The sequence below is a fragment of the Carassius auratus genome, chromosome 38 (genome assembly GCF_003368295.1).
Source record: "Carassius auratus strain Wakin chromosome 38, ASM336829v1, whole genome shotgun sequence".
In the NCBI taxonomy this organism is placed as follows: domain Eukaryota; kingdom Metazoa; phylum Chordata; class Actinopteri; order Cypriniformes; family Cyprinidae; genus Carassius; species Carassius auratus.
In genome coordinates this window covers 13,808,338-13,833,598 of record NC_039280.1, presented here as the reverse complement: position 1 = coordinate 13,833,598, position 25,261 = coordinate 13,808,338, and the positions used below count along the sequence as shown (strand labels likewise).

At 38.9% G+C, this 25,261-nt stretch overlaps 2 protein-coding genes across 6 annotated transcripts in view; one reads left to right on the top strand and one right to left on the bottom strand.

Moving 5' to 3' along the window:
• The first annotated feature begins 447 nt into the window (after positions 1-447).
• On the top strand, positions 448-20,869 carry pdzd7a (PDZ domain containing 7a). 2 transcript variants are annotated; one of them, XM_026224272.1, is made up of 16 exons: positions 448-705; positions 1,620-2,249; positions 3,034-3,171; positions 3,306-3,480; positions 5,102-5,278; positions 5,409-5,556; positions 6,558-6,618; positions 7,995-8,456; positions 9,680-9,886; positions 10,624-10,799; positions 11,406-11,497; positions 11,614-11,705; positions 11,996-12,067; positions 13,670-14,254; positions 15,421-15,521; positions 19,052-20,869. In XM_026224272.1, the coding sequence occupies exons 2-16, from the start codon at positions 2,066-2,068 to the stop codon at positions 19,199-19,201; spliced, it is 2,820 nt and encodes a 939-aa protein (XP_026080057.1). In that variant the 5' UTR covers positions 448-705; positions 1,620-2,065; the 3' UTR covers positions 19,202-20,869. The 2 variants fall into 2 exon arrangements, with proteins under 2 accessions (XP_026080057.1, XP_026080058.1); XM_026224273.1 differs by lacking the exon at positions 448-705 and adding an exon at positions 1,082-1,194.
• Positions 20,870-21,801: 932 nt separating this feature from the next.
• The window catches only part of LOC113057147 (leucine zipper putative tumor suppressor 2 homolog), a 62,752-nt gene continuing 59,292 nt past the window's right edge, over positions 21,802-25,261 (bottom strand). For all 4 annotated transcript variants that reach the window (XM_026224270.1, XM_026224268.1, XM_026224271.1 and 1 more), the window contains one exon: positions 21,802-25,202. In XM_026224270.1, the coding sequence (XP_026080055.1) occupies positions 24,423-25,202 (780 nt within the window). In that variant the 3' untranslated portion in view covers positions 21,802-24,422. The remainder of the gene's footprint in view (positions 25,203-25,261) is intronic.

Sequence of the window (25,261 nt, the reverse complement as noted above, 5' to 3'; positions counted from 1 at the left end):
AATTAAACTGCTCTGGTCATGTGGCAACTGGCACTCACGATATGACACTGTCCCTGCACATGTTTAATCAAGACCCTTTATTTTTTTCCATATTTCCAGGAAATGCACTAAATCAGTCAGTAAGGTTTTTAGAGCTTTATCAAGAGCTTTACAGTCACTGTTGTGACCGCTGGGATTAACTGGGTTAAAACCCAAATTCACAGAAATGTCCTTCAATGACCACTACATGGCAGTATAGTGTCATGAAAGATGTTCTTATCTCCTTGATGCTTGAAAGGGGATCGATTACGGTTTATCCTAAACACGGAAACCACCTTCATCATTTGTTCAAAAGAAATTCTCAAGATCAAACAGTAGCCTACTAATTGGAAACATTTAATCACGATAGATAATTTAACCACCAAAGAAAAGAGAAGCATAGCCTACATCTTGTTGAAATTCGCTTCATTTAGCGCCTGATGATGACAACGGACGCTTACTGTCAGACCAACGTGAGACTTAATTGGATCTGTTCAACAAGACCACTGTTCATATAATACTCTTATGCTATGAGTGACGATTGTCAACCACTGGACCAAATGAGTTTGTGCACTGTCCTTCTGAGCTGTTCCACATAATCCAATCACATGCTCTGAGAGGCGGGCTTAAAGGAGGCTAATATTGTCTTTGTCTCAGGTGAGGTCATGCGGCACAACATGGAGACAGGTAATGGCATTTGACTTTATCCAACTTAGTTTTTCTTGCATTTATGTATCACATTAAAATCAGCCTAAGTGGGATAAGTAAATAGATAAATCTTACTGGTAATGCAAGTTATTCCTACTAACTTGTTGACTGCATCTGTGCCTTAAGGATCTAATAGAGGATGATCTTTGTATAGTTTTGAGATCCTCTCTCCCTGATTCATTTAAACTAGGCTGTTTATTTTGAAGAAGCGAGACTTGACAATGTTGTCTTAAAGCGTTTAGATGAGCTTTACGCAACCTGTTGCTTGAGCGCTGTCCGAGGTGCTGATGATGAGACAGTCAGTCGACAGCGCCAACTTCCTGTTTAGATTAACAAAATGACAACGCCAGCCCAGCTTCTTTTCTTGCCTGACCCAAAAACCTACACGATCGCATAAGGGGTTGAGGCGCATGGGATACAGTGGGTTTCTTTAAGGAAAATGGATCATGTTTTATCGCTACTCTAAGGGTAAATGAATAATTTAAGAATATGATTATACACGTTGCGTTTTTTTTTTTTTTTGTATATAGGTTTATTAATTTGCTTACTTTACACGTACAAATACAGTAAAAAAACATTATATTGATAACTATAACGTGTGTGTTTACATTGATTAACACATTAATAAAACGTTTTTTTCCTTATGAACCAGTAACCAAATATATGTAAATGACATTGCTGAGGCAACACCCTTTATGCATTCAAGTTTAAAAAGTATATGTTAACAGATTAGTGTTCCACACTGGCTCAGTATCTCTTGCTGTGGAAACAGTGCTACCCTTAGCTTTCCAGAATGCAATAATTGCTGATATCACTTTACCTCCCATGGGAAATTAGTCATTGCGCCACTGGGTTCTCACAGATCTTTCTCTGTCGTCTTGGATCACTGGCAGGTAAAGGTGAGACACTGAGGCCTGGGAGGACCAGATGACTGACTTCTCCACTGGCAGTGAGGAGGGACTCCTGCCCAATGCTCCAGTCTAACCCACAGCCATTTTTTGTGGGACTCTCTTCCGAACAATGCACATAAGGATAAACTTTGCTCTGCCACTTCTTGGATTATAGAATTTGTTTCATGAAATTATTATAATTATGTCAAGAGTCCTTTGGATCAATTCACTCTGTGAAGACCAGTCACAATATGGCTTGTAATCTAAAACGAACAATACTGGATTCATAGCAGCTTCTTCCTGCACCACTGCAGTGGAGTTTCCTTTTGTGGATCTAATTCTCGTGACTAGTATTGACCCATTGAACCTCTAGTTTTCCCCATCCACCCTCTTTCCCTTTAGTAGCTCAGGCCCTGGATGAGGGTTAGAGGGGAGGTCGGCACTTTGCCATGGCTCATTCGTCTGACACGGCACGTAAAGACATGACGAATGGGGCTCAGACCAGTGCCCAGCCAGGTCCCTCGGGCACTTCTACTCTACCACGCTACCTGCACAAGAAGCAGCATCGCCAGAGAGGAGTGAGATCTTCTTCTCCTATGGGGAGGGTCATCCTCATCAATTCACCTGTCGATGGTAAGTCAACTATAAGAGCTTGATCTAGATGCAGGTAACCAACACATTCTCATAGCAATTCAGTGTGGATTTATTTTTTGGTGAATTGGTAGACCTCGTTTGTACGTTTTCGTGGTGCAATCATCCACACAAAGCAATTTGTCAAAGAATCAGATAATGCAAATTGAAACAAAATCGCCAATTTGAAAAATACTGTTTATATAAAATTTCCCAAATATATATTTTCAAATATAATATAAATATATTGGTTATTGGCTAATATTAGAGATATTTTTTTTATTAATTAGTATCAGTCGATATATTTTAAAATGGTTCATCTTGTTTTTTAAATTGTTTTTTAGATTATAATCTGCATAGTTTACAGTTTTGATATCTGTCATTTATCTGTTAACCTACAAATGTTCATCTGCTTGGGTATCAGCCAGATCCATATCTATAAATTGGGACATCATACATTTCTAGGACAATAACAGTACAGTGTCATCAAACTAAAAAAAATACCACAAACAGGATCCTGGGATTGAAGGAGTTGCTGAATGCAATAAAATTGTTGGCTGCCTTTTTTGTCTTTAAGAACATGTAATAAAGCTTAAAAATTGCTAAGTTTTCTTTTAAAGCAAGTCTTACATTGAAAATTCTTACATATATTATGAAATATTATATTACACGAGAAAGAATCTTTAGCTAAGGAGCAAAAACTTTGACAAAACCCAAAACAATACTTGTGAGTTATATTTATTTTCAGAGGAACTTTCTATTTGTGTTTGATGTTGGTGCACTGTAGGTGGGGATGAAAGTGAAGACATCCACACAATTACTGTGGACAAAAGTGAGGATGGCAGGCTGGGCTTCAGTGTGCGGGGAGGCTCTGAACACGGCCTGGGGATCTTTGTCAGCAAAGTCGAGGATGAGAGCTCTGCAGGTACACAGAGGGGGTTACAACTGATGAGGACACTGGACTGACATTTGCATTTGAGATTTATTACATCAAAGCATTTATGTATAAGCTATTGATGAGTTTCATATTAATGTGATTTTGTTTCCTCCACACTGCAGAGCTGGCAGGCCTGTGTGTCGGGGATAAGCTGGTCGAGGTGAATGGAATAAGTCTGGAGAGCATTACTATGAGCAGTGCTGTGAAAGTCCTGACAGGAAATAATCGTCTGCGCATGGTGGTAAGACGTGTGGGGAAGGTGCCAGGTATCCGCTATTCGAAAGAGAAGACTACATGGTAAGTTAAGCTTTTGTAACTTCACTTGATGTACTGTACTATTTTGTATGTTTTATATTAGGCTAAGCACACTCTATCAGGCTGAACATCATTTATAATGTTTCTGCACCATTTTTTGAATCCCATATATTGACTAAGATATTTTCTTTACAATTTTTGTTATACTCATGATAACCTTGCTTGTTTTCAAACTTTTTCTTACCAGAAGCTAGGGTGATGTTGAGTGTTGATAAATTAATTAATCACGATTTATTTTGTTATTCCGGAATATTAAAGATTCTTATTCTGTATGTTCTTCTATAAAAACAATAGTTATTAAAAGGTAAAATACTATTTTTAGTATTCCTACTACTCCTAGGGGTTACATTTTTTTATTGTAAGATATTACATAAATTTAAGTCATCTTGTGGGTTTTTTTTTCTTGAAGTTGCCAGATATAGTTTTTCAGATACTACAGTATATTTTGCATGATATATTGTGTATCTATGCATTTAAACATTTTAAAAATGCAATTATTTTTATTTTCATAGTTTTACGAAATAATTAATGAAATGCATCAATATGTCCTTTAGTATTATGCAAGAAAAGTAGCTGTTTGTATGGCAGCTTGACCTGTCTCCCACAAGCCTGCCTCCTGGAGGCTGTCCAAATACCCTTTGACAACTCATAACAGAAGAGTGTGTTTTGCCCTTGAACATTTAGAGGCTCTTTTAGTGTTTGAAAGCCTGTATTTTTAGGCATTTTTCTGTTGCATATTTGCTGAATGGTGGGGTTTAATTAGACTAACTGAACTGAGAAGATAAGCAGAGCGTAGTGATGGGCTCTTTCTCCCCCTGCCTTGACTAACAGGGCGGAAACCCTGTGACTCTTGGCCTTTACTTGTTATCTTTTACTTCAGCTTCTGTTTCAGCATACAGCAGTGGTAGAGTTACATTAGTGGTCTTCTCAGCCATTTCATTAACTGATAGTAGAGTGAGCAAGTTTTTACAGAAGCGTATGTGTGTTCACCTGAAGATTCATTAAAACACTTTTTCCTATCTTAACTTAAAATGAAAATACAACTATAACTAAACCACTTGTAGATGATTTCCTAAAGGTTTAAATGCTGTAACCATTCAAAAATGGTTCTGCTTTTTTTTTTGAGCACCCTGACCAGCTCAATACTTCAACATGGAACCAGTGGCTTAAATTTAGTCATAAATTACTAACCCTCATGTCGTTCCAAACCCCCTAAGAACTTCATTAATGTTCAGGACACAACTTAAGAACTGACATGTTCAAGGCCCAGAAAGGTAGCAAAGACATCATTGAAATAGTCAATGTGCCATCATTAGTTCAACCGTAATTTTAGGAAGCTGTCCTTACTACCTTTCTGGGCCTTGAAGACCTTGTCAGTAGCATTGCTGTCCATGGAGGGTCAGAAAGCTCTCCGATTTCATCAAAACCTGAAGACCTTCCGACATGAGGGTAATTAATGGCAGAATTTAGATTTTGAATGAACCCTTATTTTATAAAATAATTTTAAGGACCCCAAACCTTTTTTTTTTCTGTAGAATGTTTTAAATGATTGAGTCACTTATTAGTTTATTGCATGTAAACTCACATGAATGTATGTGTGCAGGGTAGATCTAATCCACCGAAGAATGGTAGTGGAAGAAAGTGGTCGCACACCTTCAGAGGCCAGTTCAGATGGAGCCCTGCGCAGAATAGTGCACCTTTACACAACCTCAGATGACTACTGCCTGGGCTTCAACATCCGCGGTGGCAAAGAGTTTGGCCTGGGCATCTACGTCTCAAAGTAAGACAGAATGCACAGGGTTTAAGTGATGCATTTCAGTGTCTAGCAACTTCAAGACAACTGTTGCCTAGATGCTATGGTTAATTGTTGAACTTTATTAATGGGATGATTTGTTTAATTTTGTGATGAGGCTGGACCCTGGTGGCCTGGCGGAGCAAAATGGAATTAAAATGGGGGATCAGATTCTGGCAGCCAATGGAGTGAGTTTTGAGGACATCACACACAGCAATGCAGTAGAAGTGCTAAAGAGTCACACTCACGTGATGCTGACCATTAAGGTGAGAATAACCAAAACTTTAGCAATAGACCTGATATCTGATCATTTGAGATTATCAGCATTATCAACAGTCTTATTTATGGAAATAACACCCACACAGTTTTACAAATAAATAATAGAGAGACTCCATTTTTAATGAAATTAAAAAAATAATGAAATAATGAAATTGTAGTTTGTAGTTTAGCAAGACAGATGATTTCCAAAGTGCTTTGGCATATTAATTGCCACCACAGCATGTTAAACAACACTGCCTCTTATTGCGTCTGGGAGTGAGAAAGCATAGCAAAGCAGACAGCTGGCATTTAGCCGTCACATTCCTGGTTGCTCGCTTTACTCAGGCAGGGTTCAGGTTCCTCCTGTGAAAAACAGCCAGCAGGTGTGCATTATTCACCAGGCCTTAGGGATCAAGTTATAATCAGCAGAAAGCCTCGTTTTATGGCCTTTTCTCATTGCCCCCATGGCAAGGCTCTGTCAAACCTGCAGTGGTGCTATAAGTATATAGAGCTGCTAAATGCCTGCCTTGTTAGCTATTGATGCCACTTCGTGGTGGTAAGTACGAGCTCTACTGCTGATAAGTGAAGTGACAGTGTGAGAAAATGTCAGACAAGGGTCAAAACAAAAGGAGAAAGGGATTATTTTTGAACTTTGCTGCAGTCTGTTCGAATTTAGCTCCTGCATGACATCACTGTCCTCACAGCAACTTGCACTCCTGCAAGGCAGATCAAACTGCCTCCTACCATCATCTTAATGATGTTCAAGTTTGTTTTATGTTTATGGAGTAACAAACTAACAGTGAGCCTGTAGTGAGGTCAGCCTACACCTGGGGCATCAGAAATGAGGTCATATCCTTCTGACTTCACTGGTGGAAGTCATTTTTAGGCTGTTTGGACTTAATTTGCACAATGAACTATACCCAAGGACTTTTGAACTTGCATGCAATGTGGCAAGGCTGTAGCTCTCTTTCTCACTTGTGATTATGTCTTGTGTAATATCCTGTCCTAGGAGGCTGGCCGATATCCTGCTTACAAGGAGATGGTGGCAGAGTACAGCTGGCTTAATAAATGTACGTAAACGTTACCTGCAAACATCACTGTTTAACATCTTATTTGTTAATAGCAAATATATAAATGGGTAGGTTGCGTGCCTTGTGCGACCCACTAATTTGCATTTGTATCTTATAGAAATGCAATTTTCATAATTAATTGATGGTGTGCACTGGGACGGTCCATCTCCAGATTAAAGCTGAACGCCAAACGGCCACGTCAAGCCAGATTTTTTCATTGCCCTCTGATTCACTGTTTTCCATTTTAATATGGATGGCAGTGTCTGAAAATAGCCACGGATTAGATCGTAATGTTCACATTCAGATAAGTCGTCCAGGATTGTGCATGTTTGTAACATCAGGGTGATTCAGGGTATTTAGGTTGCAGGACAGAAGCTCTTGTAATTCTGCTCCATATTTAACACAAGTGACATTGATATATTGTTCATTCAGATGTTAAAGTACATCAGAACTTTAATATTTATGAGGCTTTTAGACACCATGTCTGTTGATTTATTTGTTAAGCTTTCTTATTTTATTATTTTGTTTTATTGGTAACATTTTACTTAAAGCCTTTGTGCATTATAAAGGGTTATTAAAGGGTGTAATCCATTATAATTATTCATAATGTACGTTGTAATACATTATATCTTAACTTAAATAATTATAACCAAATTTGCATAGTGTAACAATGAATTGATAAGTGTTGTAATGTATTAACTGTGGTAACAATTATTCATGAGACTGTACTACACATTACAAGATGAAATTATTGCTTTAAAACTATTTAGTAATGCATTATACATAAAGGCTTCATGTGTTATTATTTTATTTTATTTTACAACTCACAGTTGTTACCCAAAAAAGCTATTTATATCTGATGTAATGCATAAACATTAATTTTGTTTGTATAAATGAATGTGGACCCAATGATAGATGGATAAATAAATAAATAGATTGATAAATAGTACAATATATAAAATAAATCTATTAAAATATATAATATATATGTAAATATATAAGTTAAAACATAAGTTAAAGTTATTTTGGCCTGGAGTAAAATCTGTTAATTTACCTTACACTTTTACTTTATTTGTACATTACCTTTTTTTCACGTAGAGAGAGATAACTATAAAAATAAATGAATAAAGCTTATAATCTTAATGGTTTTTTGATATATGGAAGATGATGATTTTAATGATTTCTGCCACAGCATTTTAGGCAGACAGATTTTTTCCCTTGAAATTGTGTGAATTAATTGTCAAAGATTCAAATAATTTATTTCTATTAAATTACTGTAATTTTAATGAAATGGATGACAGATCTCCAGTGCACTGAGTAATCCAACTTTTTATCATTAAAAATAATATATGAAAATCTCCACTTTTTCCCCTTAGTGGCTAATGGAGGCCAGCCCGCTTCCTCCCAGGGTTCAGACTCCTACTCCTCCACTTCCTCTCTCTCCTCCGGGACGCCGGTCAGCTCTCTCAGTGGTCTCTCGCAGGTCATGTTTCCTCCTGTGTTTGGCTCAGAGATGGTGGATGTCTGTATCTCCACTGAGGACCGCTCACGCCGGCCCAGCTCTGAACGGATAGAGACCGCCATGCAGACGGACCCGCCGGAGCCCGATGCCTCATCAAGATCTAGTAGGGTCTTAACCACAGAAACCAGCCGAACGGTTGGCGAAACTGTCGTGTTGAAAGACACAGTAATACGCAGCGGGACTGCCAAAACTCGGACAAGGACCTTCTCTGCTGGGGATAAAGAGACTTTGGACTCTCCTAAAACGGCAGTCCTAATGGCTCTCAGCAAGCCTCGGAAACCCATCCGCCGATCCCAGAGTCACATCACTGTGTCAGGTACAGTAGGGCTGGTTTGAAGAGATAAAAAACAGTCTGTCAGAAGGCTGTGAATCAAAATGAGTTGAGCTGCACAGGGCCGTTGTGTGTTTTTGTCACTGATGTAACTCATATCTCAGTTGTAGTGATGAGGCTCAAGGTCACAACCAGATCAGTGATGAGGATCTCGGGTTATCTGATACACACACACGCTGTGGAAGCTCCGCTCAGAATAGAAAATGTGTTGTTGAAAACCAGCAATTGACCTTCAGAGCCACACTGCTACGTGACGTCTGTTTGTCAAATATATAGCAGTGTACAGCCATTGTATCACTGCATTTAAATGAACTTGGTTGAATGCATTATACATCAGCATTACTGCACGGGATCTTGCTGTGAAAGATTAACGGCTCAGACTAGAGAATCTGATACCTTGAGAAATGTATGCTCAAAATCCACACAGCAAAGTGTATATCATCCTGTTTTATTTGCCAGGCTTAATACCTCACACTGTGGAGATAAATGACTGGACGTTTTGTGGCCTTTAACAAATACTTTCCATCACAACTTAACATAACAAGCTCTTCTTCGATAAATCTCACAGAAACATGTCCAGGTCATATTTCAACCCAAATCAAAAATAGAAAGACAAGACACCTATTTTAGGAACTTTTTCGCATTTTTATATTATTAACATGAAGAAGAAAAAATGGATATCATGGACACAAATTAAGAAATATTTCCCATATTAATTTTCTTGACCAATTATTATTAAAATGCTCCCTCATTGTAGTTAAATATTGTTAATGTCGAGCTAATGTTTTCTTGTGTTAATTTAATGAAATAATGAATAATGAATAACCATTTAACAAATTATGGGAACAAATTGGCCGCAGAATCTTGATTTTTTTTTTTTTTCATCTGTGGGTCTTGGTACAGTTACTTATTTTATATTTTTGAGAATTCAAAGTAGCTGTTTTTAACCAAAAAGATGTCCTCATCCTGCAGTGACCTGGGGTTAAATGACTTTCTCGAGGACACAGTAGTGATGAAACAGGATTGTGATCTCAGTGACTCTCCTGTTTCTGGGTCACCATTGTTCAGGGCTGAATTTGGAACCTGTGCCACCTATAATACATTTTAACACCTGAGCATGTTCAAGTTTTCCTTGTGAACATTTATTAATTCAGTATTTTTTGCCCGGAGATCACTCTTTGACCTATTTCTGCTTGAATGTTGATCAGAGGACAAGCAGAAGAAAAGCAAGCATCAAAAGGTCAAGGTAGAGGCGGAGAGAAGCACCCTGCAGCGCTCCAAAACCTTTGTCAGCTTGCTCTTTAAAAGTGGACGCAGGCGGGAAAGGTCGTCCTCTAGAGACAGGAAGGACAAAGGGTCAGGGGACGGTCACAGAGGGAGATCCAAATCCCCGAAACATTTAGATAATGAACCTGGTGAGTACACATGTGGCTGAACATATTTTGATGAGGATCACTTTCTGTGGATACCAGGGAATAGCTGAGGAGGATATTTGCATTTGAAAAGCCAGAAAGCAGAATAATGAGTTTTTAAAGAGGCTAAATCAGAGAGCTGCTTTTCTGTACACTGTTCTGCTGTAATTCCCTTGGAGTGGCCTTGACTCCCAACCCCTGTGGTTTTGCTCCGCTAATGATGAATTGCTCAGCTTCCTTCTCAACAGTGCACACTGCAGCAAAACTTAGAAACACATTGAAAACTCCAAGCTAATCAGAGCTTGTCAGCCAGTCAGATTTGCCAGTCTGTACATATTTGCAATTAGTTTACTTTTGTTTTTTTTGCTGTGATGCCATAGAACAGCGGTGTCCAAACCTGTTCATGGAGGGCCACTGTCCTGCAAAGTTTATCTTTAACTTTAGTTAAAGACACCTGAACCAGCTAATCATGGTCTTCAGTCTCACTAGAAAATTAGAGGCAAGTGTGTTGGGAATCTGCAGGATGTTGGCCAACCAGGAGCAGGACTGGACACCCCTACTGTATAGAACTATTTTTGGCCCCCTAAATAACCTTACAATTAACAGTAATGGAAATTTTTTGTGCAGTGGAAAGCTTCAATAGATTCTTCATTGGACCAAAGATGCCAAATCCATAGATCTTTAAATGCGAATTGCTGTCATCAGTGCTCGTAGATTGACTCTAGCATTTGTGTCCTCAGGTAAAGAGCGGGGTCGACCCATAATTAACCTGTTGAGTTCTCCCAGAGAGACTCGAGCTGGAATGAGGGAGCACAGCCCCATCCCCAGCCCGGAGACCATGGCCATGTTGGAGGATATGGCCCGGAAACTGCTCACCGAGGATGAGGTGGTGGCTGTCATGAGACACTGTAAAAGGGTGAGTCTAAAAGTCTGCTGGGTTGAAATATTGTCTTATTTATGACTTTATACGGGTTAACAGGTATGAGTATCAATTGTCTTGCTATGCATATTTCTCACTAATCAATGTGCATGCTGGTTATGCTTACAGAAGAAGGATTTGCCTTGTCATTTATGATTGAGATCAAGTTATCAATTGTATATGTATCGTACAGAGCTCTACTGAGTGTTACATTTTAGTTAAAAACAAAACTGGAGCATGTTTTACAAGAGAACACCGCAGTCTTACTATTTAAAAATAAATTAACATTTAATGCATTACTTCTAGATTCTTTCTAATTATTTGTGAAACTACTAGTAGTTTCTACACCTAACTTTATTTATTTATTTTATATTTTTACAGTTATCCGGTTAGTGCTTGTGAAATTGTAGCAGACCATGTTAATTTATTACCTACAAAATTGTGTAGTACTTTATTGACAGATTGTGAACCCCAAATTGCAAGAATGTTTCGTCCTTTGTGCGAATTCGGTCAGATTTAGACTCTAAATCCAGTGCTTGTGACTATTTCACATTATCAGGAGTAAATAGTAATAGAGCTAGGGCATTTCTTTCTTTTCTTTAGTTTCTAGTAGAGCGTGTGGTTGAGGATCTGGTGCGCCCCCTGCTGGCCATCTTGGACAAGCCTGAGAAGCTTCTGCTGCTGAGGGAGGTTAGGTAAGGAGCGTTTCAATGTCAGCTTCTCAAATGCATATATTTATATATCTCCTGCCTGCGTTTACACTATTCATGTGTGGAATGTTTTAATTTAACATTCACTTTCTTTTATATAGAATGATCATCCCTCCCACAGATCTGGGCCGTTTTGACAGTATGGTGTTGCCCTTTGAGCTTGAAGCCTATGACATACTCAAAAACCGCTCTGGTAAGAAAAAGTTTCAGATTTTTACATTTTAGCTTCCATGTTTGAGAAGTACTTATATATTAATAGTCAAAAGTTTTGGTAACTACTAATTTTGTATTATTAATGTTTTCCATAAATGGGGCCAAACAAACCCCAAATCAAAACAACACTTTAGCTGAGCTTTGTCTTTGGATAATTTAACAGTACTGAATAAGTTCATATATGTTGAGCACTTGATAGTGAACAATCTGGATTTTAATTTGAATTCAATTCATGTAAACCATCCATTGTGTTTTTTTGTGGTTCCCCAGTAAGGTCTCCTGTCCTGCATTCTCCTCGTCATGGAGGAACACCCCGTCGCCATTTAATAACCCCCATCCCAGGTGACCTATTTTTGGTGTGAACTGGAATGTCGCATTCTATTCTATTCTATTCTATTCTATTCTGAATTTACTCATCCATTTACAGTGTACAATGTCCTCCAAGTGATCCCTGTAGGAAAAGACACAAACTCTTTTCTGCACCAGGCATTTCATATCCTGAAATGAATGTCTAACCGTATACACACACAAACATATACTACAAATGTCCTGTTGCTGATATTTAATCCACACACACAATTCCTCCCATTCTCAAACCTTTGTTACTGTACACACTACCATCACTTTTTAATAACATGCAGTTTTATTCATTGTAAGCTGCCATTTAGGACACACATGCATCATTTGCAGGATGCCCAACATACATCACTGCCAAAAGAAGATAATATGTCTCTTATTGCCAGAAAGCCTGCCTGTTTCTTTCTGCTGCTGACACTGCACGACCTCCTAACCTCTAACTCTGGAGTGCACAGTGACCGCTGTCATTGTCCACAGTGTCGTGCTGTAATGTGCCTCTGACTTTTGAATGGAAATCGTTTCTGAAATGCAAGTAAGGAGCCTTGCATTGTTTAACCTTCAAGTGTCCACCCACGCAGGTCTGAGACTTAATGCAGCTCCTTTGTGATGTCCACAGAAGAGTAATTCAAAACTCTCTGTGCTAGAGGCCCCTGAAATCTGAGCGAGATGTGCATGTATGCTACGCCACACCGCTGCTTACTCAATGGATATGAATGTGTGATTGTCGCTCACATTTCTGGATGAAAGGGAAAGTGCGTGTGTGAGGTTTCGTAACATCTGCACTGATTTAAGGAGATGTAAATTAATTCAGCTTTTATACCATAATTATGTATATTTTATGTAGAATTATGTATATTCGTGGGAACTCTTTGATTCTGAATTCTCAGTAGTGTTTCTAAACCTATAATTTTACCTATATGGTATGATGGCAATACCTTGACATCCAGTAGCCCCAAAATATTTGTACAAAAAGGGCTTTTGAAAACACTTGAAGATAGTTGACCCTGGGTCATTCTAAACCCTGGGTAAACAGAAGCCTATATATTTCTCTGAAATTGAGTTTTCAGACTAAAATGGGGATGCAATTGGATGCCTATTGTTAAGCATCTAATATTTAAATGGTGCAAAAGTGGTGCTAACCCTTCACAAGAGACGGGTTTCATAATTTCTGGTAAAAGTGGAGCTAACACCACTACACAGTGCTGGGTAGTAAGTGATTACATGTAATCTTTATTATGTAATCTAATTTAAAAAATCAAGGACTTGTAAAGAGAGAATATTACATTTTATAATGCTCATAATCAGATTGCAGTTACTTTTTTATGGATTACATGTTATTCACACAATTGCAGTAAATTATCAATAATTTATTGATTCTCCCTAATTGTTCTTTTTCTTTTTTTCTTGTTACATTTTACTTTCTAAAAATCTTACTGTTTGTTGTGCTATTTAGCTCTGACTATATTCACAATTTTGAATAGGTAAAGTCTCTAATGTTCCCTTTAAAACTGGGGTTTAGCGTGATGATAACCTGGGATTAAGTTTAGAATGTGTGAGAAATGGTTTTAATATCCTCTTGTATGACAGATTACCGGGGTGGATTCCACCTTCAGCCGGTACAGGATCTGGAGAGAGAACGGCAGCTCATTGAAGGACTGGAACGGCTGCGATTGGCAGGTTTACCGACTGGACGTCTTCCTCCTCCTCGAGCTTTCACGCCACTCTTGGATGTACCAGTGGACACTTACATCACAGACTCGCTCCGTAATCGTTCACTGAGTCCTGCTCGGCCCAGCTGGACGCACTCAGAGTCTCCTCACAGCGCCGAACGCATCGGATGCTCCCCCCAGAGAAGAGACAACGGTTTCCCCAGGACCTCACACCATGACTCTTTATCCAGCAGGGGTGATTCTGTCCCAGAGCGAGGGAGATCCCCTTATAGGAATGGACATCGAATGAAATCAGACAAATCCCAGAATGGTAAAGAGGTAAAGCATACCGTCATGAGTGCACAGCGCCGGAGTAGGACACCATTGACCCAGGTTTTTGCGCCCAGCTCGGATCAGGGCTGGAAAGAACCAGTGAATGGACACTCAGACAGCCAAGAAACCCCACCAGAGCAGGAGTATGAACTAACCACAGTTACTATCTCTAAGACCAAACAGTCCCTTGGTGAGTTATTCTGAGCTACTGTATTCTGGCTGTGTTGCAACGCTTCTCAAATGTCAAACATCCCATTTCTCTCTGACTAAAATAAATTGATTATATATTTATGCTTGGCTATGCAAAAGTTGCCCCCACATATCTAGGGTCTTTTGGGTGGTTGCCAGGTTGCTCTGCTTTTTTTTTTAATCATGTTGCTATGTGGATTATAGAATGCTCTGGACGGTTTCCAAATTCCCACACTCAAGCCTCTATTATATTTTGATCCATAGACATGGTTTAGGTCCCTCCTTCATTGTGAATCATGACATTTGTATCATTCACCAGTGAAATATGATCACTTAGAAAAGTAATCTCTTCTCAAAAGGCCAGTTATTGCTGGTAATAGAAACAGTTCTTGATGAGTTACACTCCAAAGTTTTATACTTAGGGTTAGAGTTTGTTCAGATCTCTGTTTGTGAGTATGAGTAATATTATGACTAAAGCCTATTAATACAGTAGATTTGCGGAGCATGTGATTCATTCTGGAACCACAATCAAAAAAATGCACAAAAGCTGTCTTTAAATGTACACTCTTGGTACTTGTACAGTATGCACATTTACGGTACTAATATGCAGGTACAGGTAAAGGTTTAGAGGTAAATAAGTTACAAAAGTGTACCTTTTGAAAAGGTACTACCCCATTAATGGCTTTTGTACCTTTTTTCTGAGTATGTAGCATACACTTACAAAATACGAAATAAGAACTTTGTGGAAAAAAGGCCATATAATAACTGATAGATTAGTATTAAAGAAGAGATTCTCCTACAGTTATTCTTCTCACCTCACCAGAAGATGGCAGTGAATTGCCCAGTGCAACCAGTAACCCACCAGTAATAGAGTTCACAAGACGGTTTATGACGGTCCTGGAGAAAGCTCAACATTAATTATTTCTGTTCATCTTAATGACAGTTGCGCAGCTGGTTGACATCTGCTGGCATCTGCATCTGTCACGTTTATGGCACAATTAAAATCTCAGTTTTCCACATCCATCCAAATAAAAGGCCTAAAATATAAGAATATAAATAGTGTAGATGAATTGGTTATGCAGTGTTTGTTTCATGCATATAGAGAGAGAGAGAGTTGAAGTCATCATTAAAATGTGGATGGCTAGATGATTCTTATTCTTTTTGCAGGAATAAGCATCTCAGGTGGGATTGAGTCAAAGGTGCAACCAATGGTGAAGATAGAGAAGATCTTTCCAGGGGGAGCGGCATCTACTAGTAATGTTCTGAAGGTAACTGATCCTCGTATAGACTCATCTACAGTAGACTAAGCAGTGTTGCAATCTAGACAAGCTTATTTGAAACAGAATAGAACAGAAGTGTGACTAGGTTGAGTCCAACTCTAGGCCAAGATCAGAAGAGAGTCAAGTTCTGACAATATGGCCTTTGACTCTGACTCTGCCCCTGCCCTTTTTTTGCTCTTGGTCTCAGACTTGAATGAGCTGGTTTGATCTATTGATGCAAATTATAAGTGACCAACCATATTTTGATTTTCTCACACAAACTCCTTTATCAAATTCTGTACCATTGCTTGCTAATAATGTATAAGTATACTGCTAGAAGGATTCATCCTAGTATTATTAGTTGATGAATAGTGTGTTTATCACTCGATCATTATTAGGAAGGTCTGGGAATGATCAACGGCTGCAGGCCTTGTGATTTCTGTTTTGGTTACAACTAGAACTCAGTTACGTTAGCTGAGCGCAGAGGCATTTTTATATGCTTAAGTGGTGCAACTCATTCATCATTGATGAATTACATCAACCAGACCATAAAACACAGTATTTGAGTCAGCTGCTTCTTTTTAAGGAAGCTTTTGGCACATAAGAACACATGCTGTACATCTCTATTGGAAAGACCTGCTTGGACCAGGCGGTTTACCCTGGTTCGCTCTAATTTGCTGCTGGTCTTGCTGGTAGACCATGATGGAGCTGGTAGATCAAGCATGAAGATAGATGTCACGCTAGTCATTTCAGATGGTGTACAGACATTTTATGTACCACCGTGTCTACACAACATCCTGGTCTTTGCATCTGAAATGAGGCCGAATGAGGGCAAAAGGTCACAGAGGTTAAGCGCATGATACCAACAGCACCTCTGTTACCCAGCATAAAAGGTTAAAACCCTGGAATCCCATATATGTATGTGCGCTTGTGTGTGTGTTTGTCAAGAGAAGCCGCATCCTTGTCGATTACAGCCTATCAGGTGACAGCATTTCCCTGGCCTGCTCTGAAAGGCTTGTATTGCCACACTCAGGAGATCTGGTGTCAGGCTCAAAACCCCTCAGTTGCCAAGAACATCCACTCATCTCTGGCCTCCTCCTGGACTTGGTGTGAAAGACTAGTGGGTATTTCCATTCATACCAAAGGGAGACTAATTTACATTCCACTCAATTCACTTGTTGTCTCACCCTGAAGCCGTGAGAGGCTCTTCAGAGCAACTATCTTCACTGAGCTCTGCAGATTAACAAGCCTGCAGAGGGAAAGTGTGGAGCGCCCTGTTAACATGCTTCCCGTTCCTGATAACTGTATTATCTGAGCGGCGAGTATGCTCTGGCAGCATGGAGGTCAGGTTTCTGTCACACATTGTCTGCAGTCACATCCCTCTTATCAAAAGTTGTTGACACGCATGGCAGACGGAGGTCAGGTGTTGTGTATGTGTTGGGGCTCCACAGAGTCTGCTCTTTCGGTTCGTGTGTAATTAGTCCAGCACTCTCTTTTTCATCTTGATTATAGTCTGTTGTCTTGTTCTTGACAGTCATTCTTCAGCTTATAAATACAGAGGGCTCCATTTTACTAACAGATTTAACTATATTTGGGCATTTTCTGGAGAAAGTTTCAAGGGAGTTTTGTCTGTGCAAAACTTGCCACCACAAGGGGGCTTGATAACTTTCACAGTATTTGCTAAACCATTACTAGGGTGTACTGAGTGGTTGCTAGAGTGATGACATGATGGTTAATGACGTGTATATATAATTGCAATTAACTTCTAACCAGCACTGTTTGGCCCAAATCTGTGAATACAAAAGCCATGCAATCTGAAAATATTTGAAAATATGTTTCTATTCCGTTGTATGTGCACCAAACACATTGATTTCTATTCTTCCGTGAGTCATCTTCTTTCGCTCTCTCCATGCACACGGTGATGTTCTCTGCTATCCACTGATAAATGACTCCACTTGTCCACTGAAACCATAGAATGCTTTGGTGATTTGTTTTTAGTCAAAAAGGCAGATGGCATACAAAAAAAGACTGATGATGTCCCTGCGGTCTCCTTAATGTAAGTGCTGTTTGAAGAGAATGTCAGCTTAAATAAATCTTAGGCCCCTAAATGTCCATAAAGGGACACAAACAGAGTGTGTTGCAATACGTTTTAATAATGCTCTTTAGTAGTTCTTGTGTTCTACTTTTGGGTTCACTTTCAATGACTGGAATAGTCTTAGCCATGCATTGCTCATCTATAAGGGGAGGTGGGGCCAAAAGTATTCACCCAAAACATAGACCTCTATGTAAACTGAATAAATAATAAACTATAAATGTGTTCAGTATTCTGCAACAAATATTTTCACAAGGTTCACAAGGGAGCTTATACATGTTCAGTTCAAAGTGCACTAGAAATGGCATAGGGAATAAGGGCACATCGATACATCACTTCACAGGAAGTAGAGAGGGAATATCATCATATGCATTTGAAAGTAAAATATATTACAGTATTTATCTTATATCATAATCTGCGTGACCCTGTAATTGCCTTTCATTGAGGACATCCCAAGGCATTCCATATGAGCGATTATTGTCAGAGAAGTCTACTTCAACAAATATCCCTACTCCCTACTTTAGGGAGAGGGAGCATACATTGGAAGTCAGTGGTCAACAACATTCTCCAAAATATCTTCTTTTTTGTTTTTCACAGTAGAAATTACACTCTTAGCTGAAAATGATGAGCCCAAAATAATATGTTTTCCAGTTCTATTTAAGTGAGAATGAACGGAGAAATATACTGTCTCTATAAGAAGACAGTTTTTTATGTTTGTTCTGACCAATAAAGGGCATGAAAACAGACCCTGACCGCTAAGGATGGGTGTAGAGAGTTCATTAAACAGGTGCATCCTGGTAAGAGATCGTGACTGAGGAAATGTGCCTACTTTGAACTAAAGTTCGTTTGTGAGCGCAGCTGTACTTTGTACTTTTTTTCCTGGCAGGAAAGACATAATTCCAAAGACACGCTCCTGCATCGGTGTGAGTGTTGAACTTTTGGGTTATGCTCTCCTAGAGACTGGTGTACATAATTTGGTTCTACTCACTCTGTTTCACTCTTTAACTTAGTTTTATGCTGTTAGTGGTGTCAGAGATGAGTTTAGATGAGAGCTGATGGATATGCCATGTGTTTTTGACCTGCAAGACTCAAACATCTGTGCTTCTGGTCTGCCAGTGGTTACAATCACAGAGAAAAACATCCATTTCTGAAGTATAATAAGCTGATGTCATCCACTGGCGGAGCCTTGACACACACACACACACACACACACACAGTCTGAAACAGGCCAGATGAGATCACTCACAGGTATTAACGAAGGAGAACAAAGGAAACGAGTGGCTTCCTGTGCCTGCAGCATCTGCTTTTTCCTGCCATTCAGACTGCGCGCGCCTGTCTGCGCTCTGCCAGAAATACTCAGGGATGTGTCGGGAAAACAGACATCTGCATTAATGATCAAGTCCTACACCTGAACTTTTCTAGAAATCTCTTATTTGTGTGTGTGTAGGCTGGATTCGAGCTGGTGTCGGTAGACGGAGAGTCCCTCCAAGGTGTTACACATCAGCATGCGGTGGATGCCATTCGAAGGGCTTTCAGCAACAAGGCCAAAGACCCCATGGAGTTTATCGTCAAAGTTCCCAAGAACCCGAAAGACTGACCTAAAGCAGCCTGAAACTCAATGAGTTTGTAGTAAAGGCCTCGATATTACCAGGGCAAAGCTCTCTTTCATTCTCCACCTGAGTTAAAATAAATTTGAAATACATGAGCAGCAGTAAACTGTTTGTAAACATCATGATGCTGCCCACACTGGTGAGAGCAGCAATTAGACGGATATGTAAATATGTGCAGCACACTCTTCTCTCAAAATGACAGTGGCGAGAAAACAGCAGTTTAAGGAATAGTTCACCCAAAAGTGAAAATTTGCTCAGGATTTACTCATTTAGCTTCAGATTTACCCCCAGGCCATCTAAGATGTAGATGAGTTGGTTTCTTAATTGAAAGAGATTTGGAGAAATAACATAATTTCCTTATCAGTGGATCAGTGAATGGGTGCCATCAGAATGAGAGTCCAAAGCTGATAAAAACATCACAGTAATCCTCAAGTAATCAGCATGACTTCAGTCTGGATATTCTGAGGGTTGGTAAATTATCAGCAAATTTTCTGCATTTTGGGGTGAACCATTGCTTTAAGAAAGCTGCTGATCATAACGAAGTGGATATGTTTGCACAAGCTCTGCAATTTGGCACTCCAGTCAAGTCATGTCATATTTATAGCAGATTTACAGTACTAAACATGGAATAAACAGTATCAGTGTCACTTAGAAATTGGAATTGCAGCTTTAGCTTTCCAGTGTGTTCATGTGTTTACTCTTGACAGTCTGAAGAGAAGAAATGAACAGAAGATTTCACCATCAAAGAAGGCAGAGCCCCAGAGCACACTTATCTACTGTATTACATAATCGCCATGGACCAATGGTTGTTTGAAGGTGTTTACAGCTGAAGCAAACTTTTCTGTCAAGCTACTTTAAATTCCTGAAACAAAGTCTAACTAACATTATGCCTGATTTTGTTCAAAATGACATCACACCAGTTCTTGAATTTAGCTTGAAGTATACCAGGGCCTTGGTGCTGCAGGGTATAAAAGGTGGACACTTGCGAAACTGGTGGGGGTCAAGGCTAACCCCTGAGCAAGAATCCAAAAATGGGCTTCCAGAGAGTGCTATTGGCCATTCACAGATGGTGACTTTTCCCCTTCCCGTTGAAAGTTATTTGCTTTTGAATGTATTCCTTTTCTATTTTCAGTTCATTCTATAAAATCTAATAAAACAGTCATAACTCATCCTTTCCACCACTAAAGGATCCTGTTTAAACACGAGATATCTATTTTTGGTTGCAGTTTAAGCCTGGAGCTAGATAAGAGCACACTGGCATGACATAATCATAAGTCATAACACTACCCATCCATCCGGGTTACAGTTATGCCTGAGAGAGATTACACACAGCCACAGTATGGATTGAGATTGAGATTAGGTCTCAATTTGCTGGTTTGGTTTAGTGAATGTCTGGGGGATTATTACAAACGAGGATCCATGTCTCAGTTCACATCCTGTGCTCTAAGAGAATTTCTATTTTTGGGAACTTGTGCTTATGCTTAGTATTTTTTTATATTTGTGCCTTAAAGCTGCACATATGGACGTGCAATTAAGATCTAAACGTTCTGATGATTTTAGGATCAGTGTTATATACTGGATGTTTTTCTCTGTACGCATCTGGTCTGCATTTTTGCAATTCGTTTTATTACAAAAGTCATTGTGTGATTATAAATAAAAAGGTTAAATATTGCCAGTTTCCAGCGTGTATGCTCTTTCGACTCTAATTTGATTCTAAATGATAAAGTACAAATGATTAAATATTCGCTATTGTAACCTCTAGTGGTTGAAGCATAGAACTACAAGTTACTGAAGAGGAACATTTTTTGATTACGCGAGTTGTGCTTTGGCTATTCTACGCGGAAGAATCTGACTGTTTGAAGCACACGGGTGTGCCTGAGCGAATCAATAAACTATGAAAAACGGATATATGACAAATTAAAAAAAAAACATTACAAATGCATGCCAGTGTGCTGACATTAAAATTAAACATTGAGATTTCGTATCAGTTCAGGAAAAAGGGTGTAAAGTGTTTTTACTCGGCTAGTAGGCTATTTATAGACAAATTAGTACTACTAGTAAAAAGTACTAGTAATAACTGGTTTGGAGTTTGGTATTGTTACCAGCAATTACCAATGTTGTTTTGTGAACCCAGTCAATACTAGGCAAATGTAAAGCTTTGTAAACTAAAATCAAAGTGTTGATTCATGTATTATTACACACACTGTCATTTTCTCTTTCTGTTTGCAAACTTTTTTCCGTTAAAGGTTCATTTGTTGTAGTTTTAAGCTACACCTTCCAACAATAGTTTATACTTTTATTTGATGCAAACATGCAGTTTCCTGCGAAATCTGTTTTGACAGTTCTAAAATTAATAAGGGTAGGACACAAAAAAGTTCGGAAGACGTATTTATGGTGTACTTGCTCAAAATTAAAATTTTGTTAATTTCTAAAAACAGTTACTTGTATTATTATACAGTAATTCTTCAACATGCATTTCTAAATATTTTATAATTAGGATATGAATATAATAGGTTTAAAGAAAGCTCTTAAAATTCAAAGTAAAATTGTTGACTAGGTAAATTTTTTTAAAACACCAGACTCAAAATGAGGCAACTTTCTTTAATTAAAAACACATTTTTACAAGAAATCTTTACAGTAGGAAAATATACATACATGACTACAAAGACTACAGATTGACAAAGGAAACATACACAAGCACATACATGAGGGCAAAAGGATTAAACGTTAATTTGCTTTGGTCTATTCACAGTGGTTAAACCTTCAAGATATTTTGTGTGTGTAAAAACAAATATATAGAATATGTCATTAATACTATAGTTGGAGGAATATTTAGACATATATTTTTCAAGGGGAGTGATTGACATGTCAGGAAGAAATGCACAGGAGATTGTCCAGGGGTAAGAGAGCTCTTTTCATACACTAATAACATGTCTGTGCTACAGAGATGAACCTGATAATCATGGTTTCTAATAATCTGATAATCTTAGCAGACTGAGAAAAATATGGCATCATTATCTTCTGTTTCTCAGATAGTCAATGCTGAATTTAGATAAAAATGCTAATAATAAAAATAAACAGTGAACCAGTCGTATATAAGTATATAAGAAATAAACTTTCTGTTTTACTGTAAGATCATTGAGAGTCTTGTAAAAAAAGAAAAAAGCAAGCACTGAGTGAAAAATATGTATGTGTAACTATAAGCTGATAAAGATATTATGGAAAATACATAACGGATTATCTTTGGTTGCAATGGATAAAAATGTGATTTTGCAGTGAGAGCTCCTCATTTCATTTTTGCCATTACGTCTCATCTGCCTTCCCTGATTTCAAAAGGCTAACATCTCAAGCATGGCCTTGTTGTCAGGAAATGTTCTTGACACTTTTCTACAACATGCTCAAAGAGAATATGAAAGCACTAACTACTGTATGAAATACTGTCAGAGCTCCCCATGAACATGCTGCAAATGACCCCTCTCTGGACAAAAAGGTGTGAAATATGCAATTCATATTTATTAAACCCACAAAGTTACCTGTGTTACCACAAAATACCTTGAGGTGCTATATATAAAAATATACTTCATATATATGTTGAATTGTTCCTCTCTTTCTTTAAAGAATCTGTTTTGTAAAAACAGCAAGTTTATATAGTGTATATATCCCTTTAACAAAATGACCACAAACATTTGATTAGTATTTCTTAGATTGTATGCAAATCTAATAATCATAATATCTATGTATTCATCAACTATGTCATTACAGAGCAGAACTGGTTGGGAAAAACCTACCAGGTGACCTGTGTGATGCCATAATGTGACTCTCTGGCCACACAAATGCTACGGTGTCATGCACACATGCTATTGACTCTGTACAGTGTGCATGGCAATACTCGCAAAGAAAAGAAAATATATATCTGCCTCTATATTTGCTAGTCATATCTGCTAATATACTGTATCATCTAATTATAAAAATAACACTTCTACATCAGTGATTAGTATCAAATGTAGTGTAAGCAGCTGGGCTGTGAGATGAGAAGTGCCGGTTCTTGCTGCATAGTGCCGTAAATAGCTGATTAGATATGACACAATGTTATTGAGGATTTAACACCAGCACAACTAGAACACCAAGAATGCAACAAAACTGCAGATTCTGTGACTTAACATGAGATGCTCAGTAGAGTGCCTCCAAGTCTCTTCCCATCAGTGTTAATGCTGGTACAATGGGCGAGGCAAGTAGTGTGCTCTGTACTACATATGATATACTATATATGATATGAGAAACTCCATGAAACCCTTAGTATACATGCTGGATTTCTTCCTATTGGTTCTTTAATCTCAGCCATTTCAGTATATTTTGTTGCAGGGACAGTCTTTTCTGATTGTGTGTAAGGTATTGGATTAAACTAATTGACACTGCCAATTAAGTACCTGAAGTAATCAAATTAATCATCGATATTTGTTGAGGAAAAAAAATCCAAATATGATTACATTCATATTTTTTTATTATTTTGATATCATTTAAAATATGTCCATCATTGGTCTGCAGTTCACATCAAACCATTTATAAATTGGATTTGTCAGTCTGCTCAAGATTGCGCACAAAGGACACATTCTAGCATTCGCTCTATGCTACAAATGTCTTTGGCCATTATGTTGCATCTTGCTGTTTATATCAACATCGTACACTTCAAAGTAGTTGAACTTTAAAAATAACTTGAGAGCCCTGCACATCTGCACCATTGCGTAGATGCTTTTGAATGGAAAAACACTTTTAATCTTCTGTTAAAAAAATTCACGTTTCAGGTCAACGATCTGATCTCGATGTGCGAAATGCGATTCTTGCATGACTTTTTTTCAAAATTAAGCTAAATTACAGCCCTAGTTGCACTATAGGGGTTTGTCAGGAACAAAGCACCACCTTTGAGGACATCCTTCCCTTCACCAGTGGCATCAATTAACTGCTGTTCACAATCATTGTACATTCATCTGAAGTCTCTCACAGGTTTCCGAGGCAGGAAATGATCATAAAGATGCCTAAATACAAAAGTTCCATGTTTTATTGGCCTCTGCAGACATTACAACAATAACTTGCCTTGAACATAAGTCTTTCTGAAATATTGTGGAGAAGCATGCCAAATGACACTGCAGTGAAGGCCAGTGCTCCTCACACAGTGGAAATTCATTTTGCGATGGCAGAGTGATAAGTGGGTTAGATTTCAGTAGCAGTGATCTCCTCGAAATGGATCTCATTGCTACGCATGTCAAACTCCTCCATGTCCCTGTTCTCCAGCTCAAGACTAAGTTCCCTCATCACACGTTCTAGGTCTCGGTTTCTGCGGTACATCTGGATGTAGTTCTGCTGCAGCTGCTTCTGGTAACGGATCACCTTGTCTTTCTCCTCCTGCCACACCCTACGTTCATCCTCAAAGGCCTCCAGCTGGTCCTCACTCCGCCTCCTCTCATACATCAGCTCAGCCCGCAGGCGGTCCACCTGCTGACGTAGACCGTGAAGCACATCCACGCTCTGACGCTGCACCTTCGCTTCATCGCTCTCGTATGCTAGAAACTGCTCTTCACTGCCATTGTCCCGAAAAGCAGGGCTAATCCCGTGTGCAATTCCTCCACGGCTTTGGGGAAGAGGCAAGCTCATGCACTGAACCTTAGAAGGAAGAGTTTGGGACGGATGCACTGCCAAGGCCTCTTTAAGACGGAGGGACTCTTTCTCCAAACGGCCCACCTTCTCCCGCAGGAGCTCTGCTTCGCTTTTACGACGTTGCAGCTCATTCTCGCAAACTTCAAGTTCGAGTGTACGAGTGCGGGCTGTGGCATGGGCTTCCTGTGAGTGAGCCTGGCTAGCCTGAAGCTCCGAACGAGCCTCTCTCAACTGGGCCTTCAAAGCAATAATCTCGCTGGCCTTCTGGCCAAGATCAGCCTGTACGTCCTTCAGCTGCTGCTTCAGCAGAGAGATCTCACCTGACTTCTGACAGACCTGCAATACAGAAGCATTCAAGTTCACTGAATGTAATTATTGGTCATTGCTAGATCTAA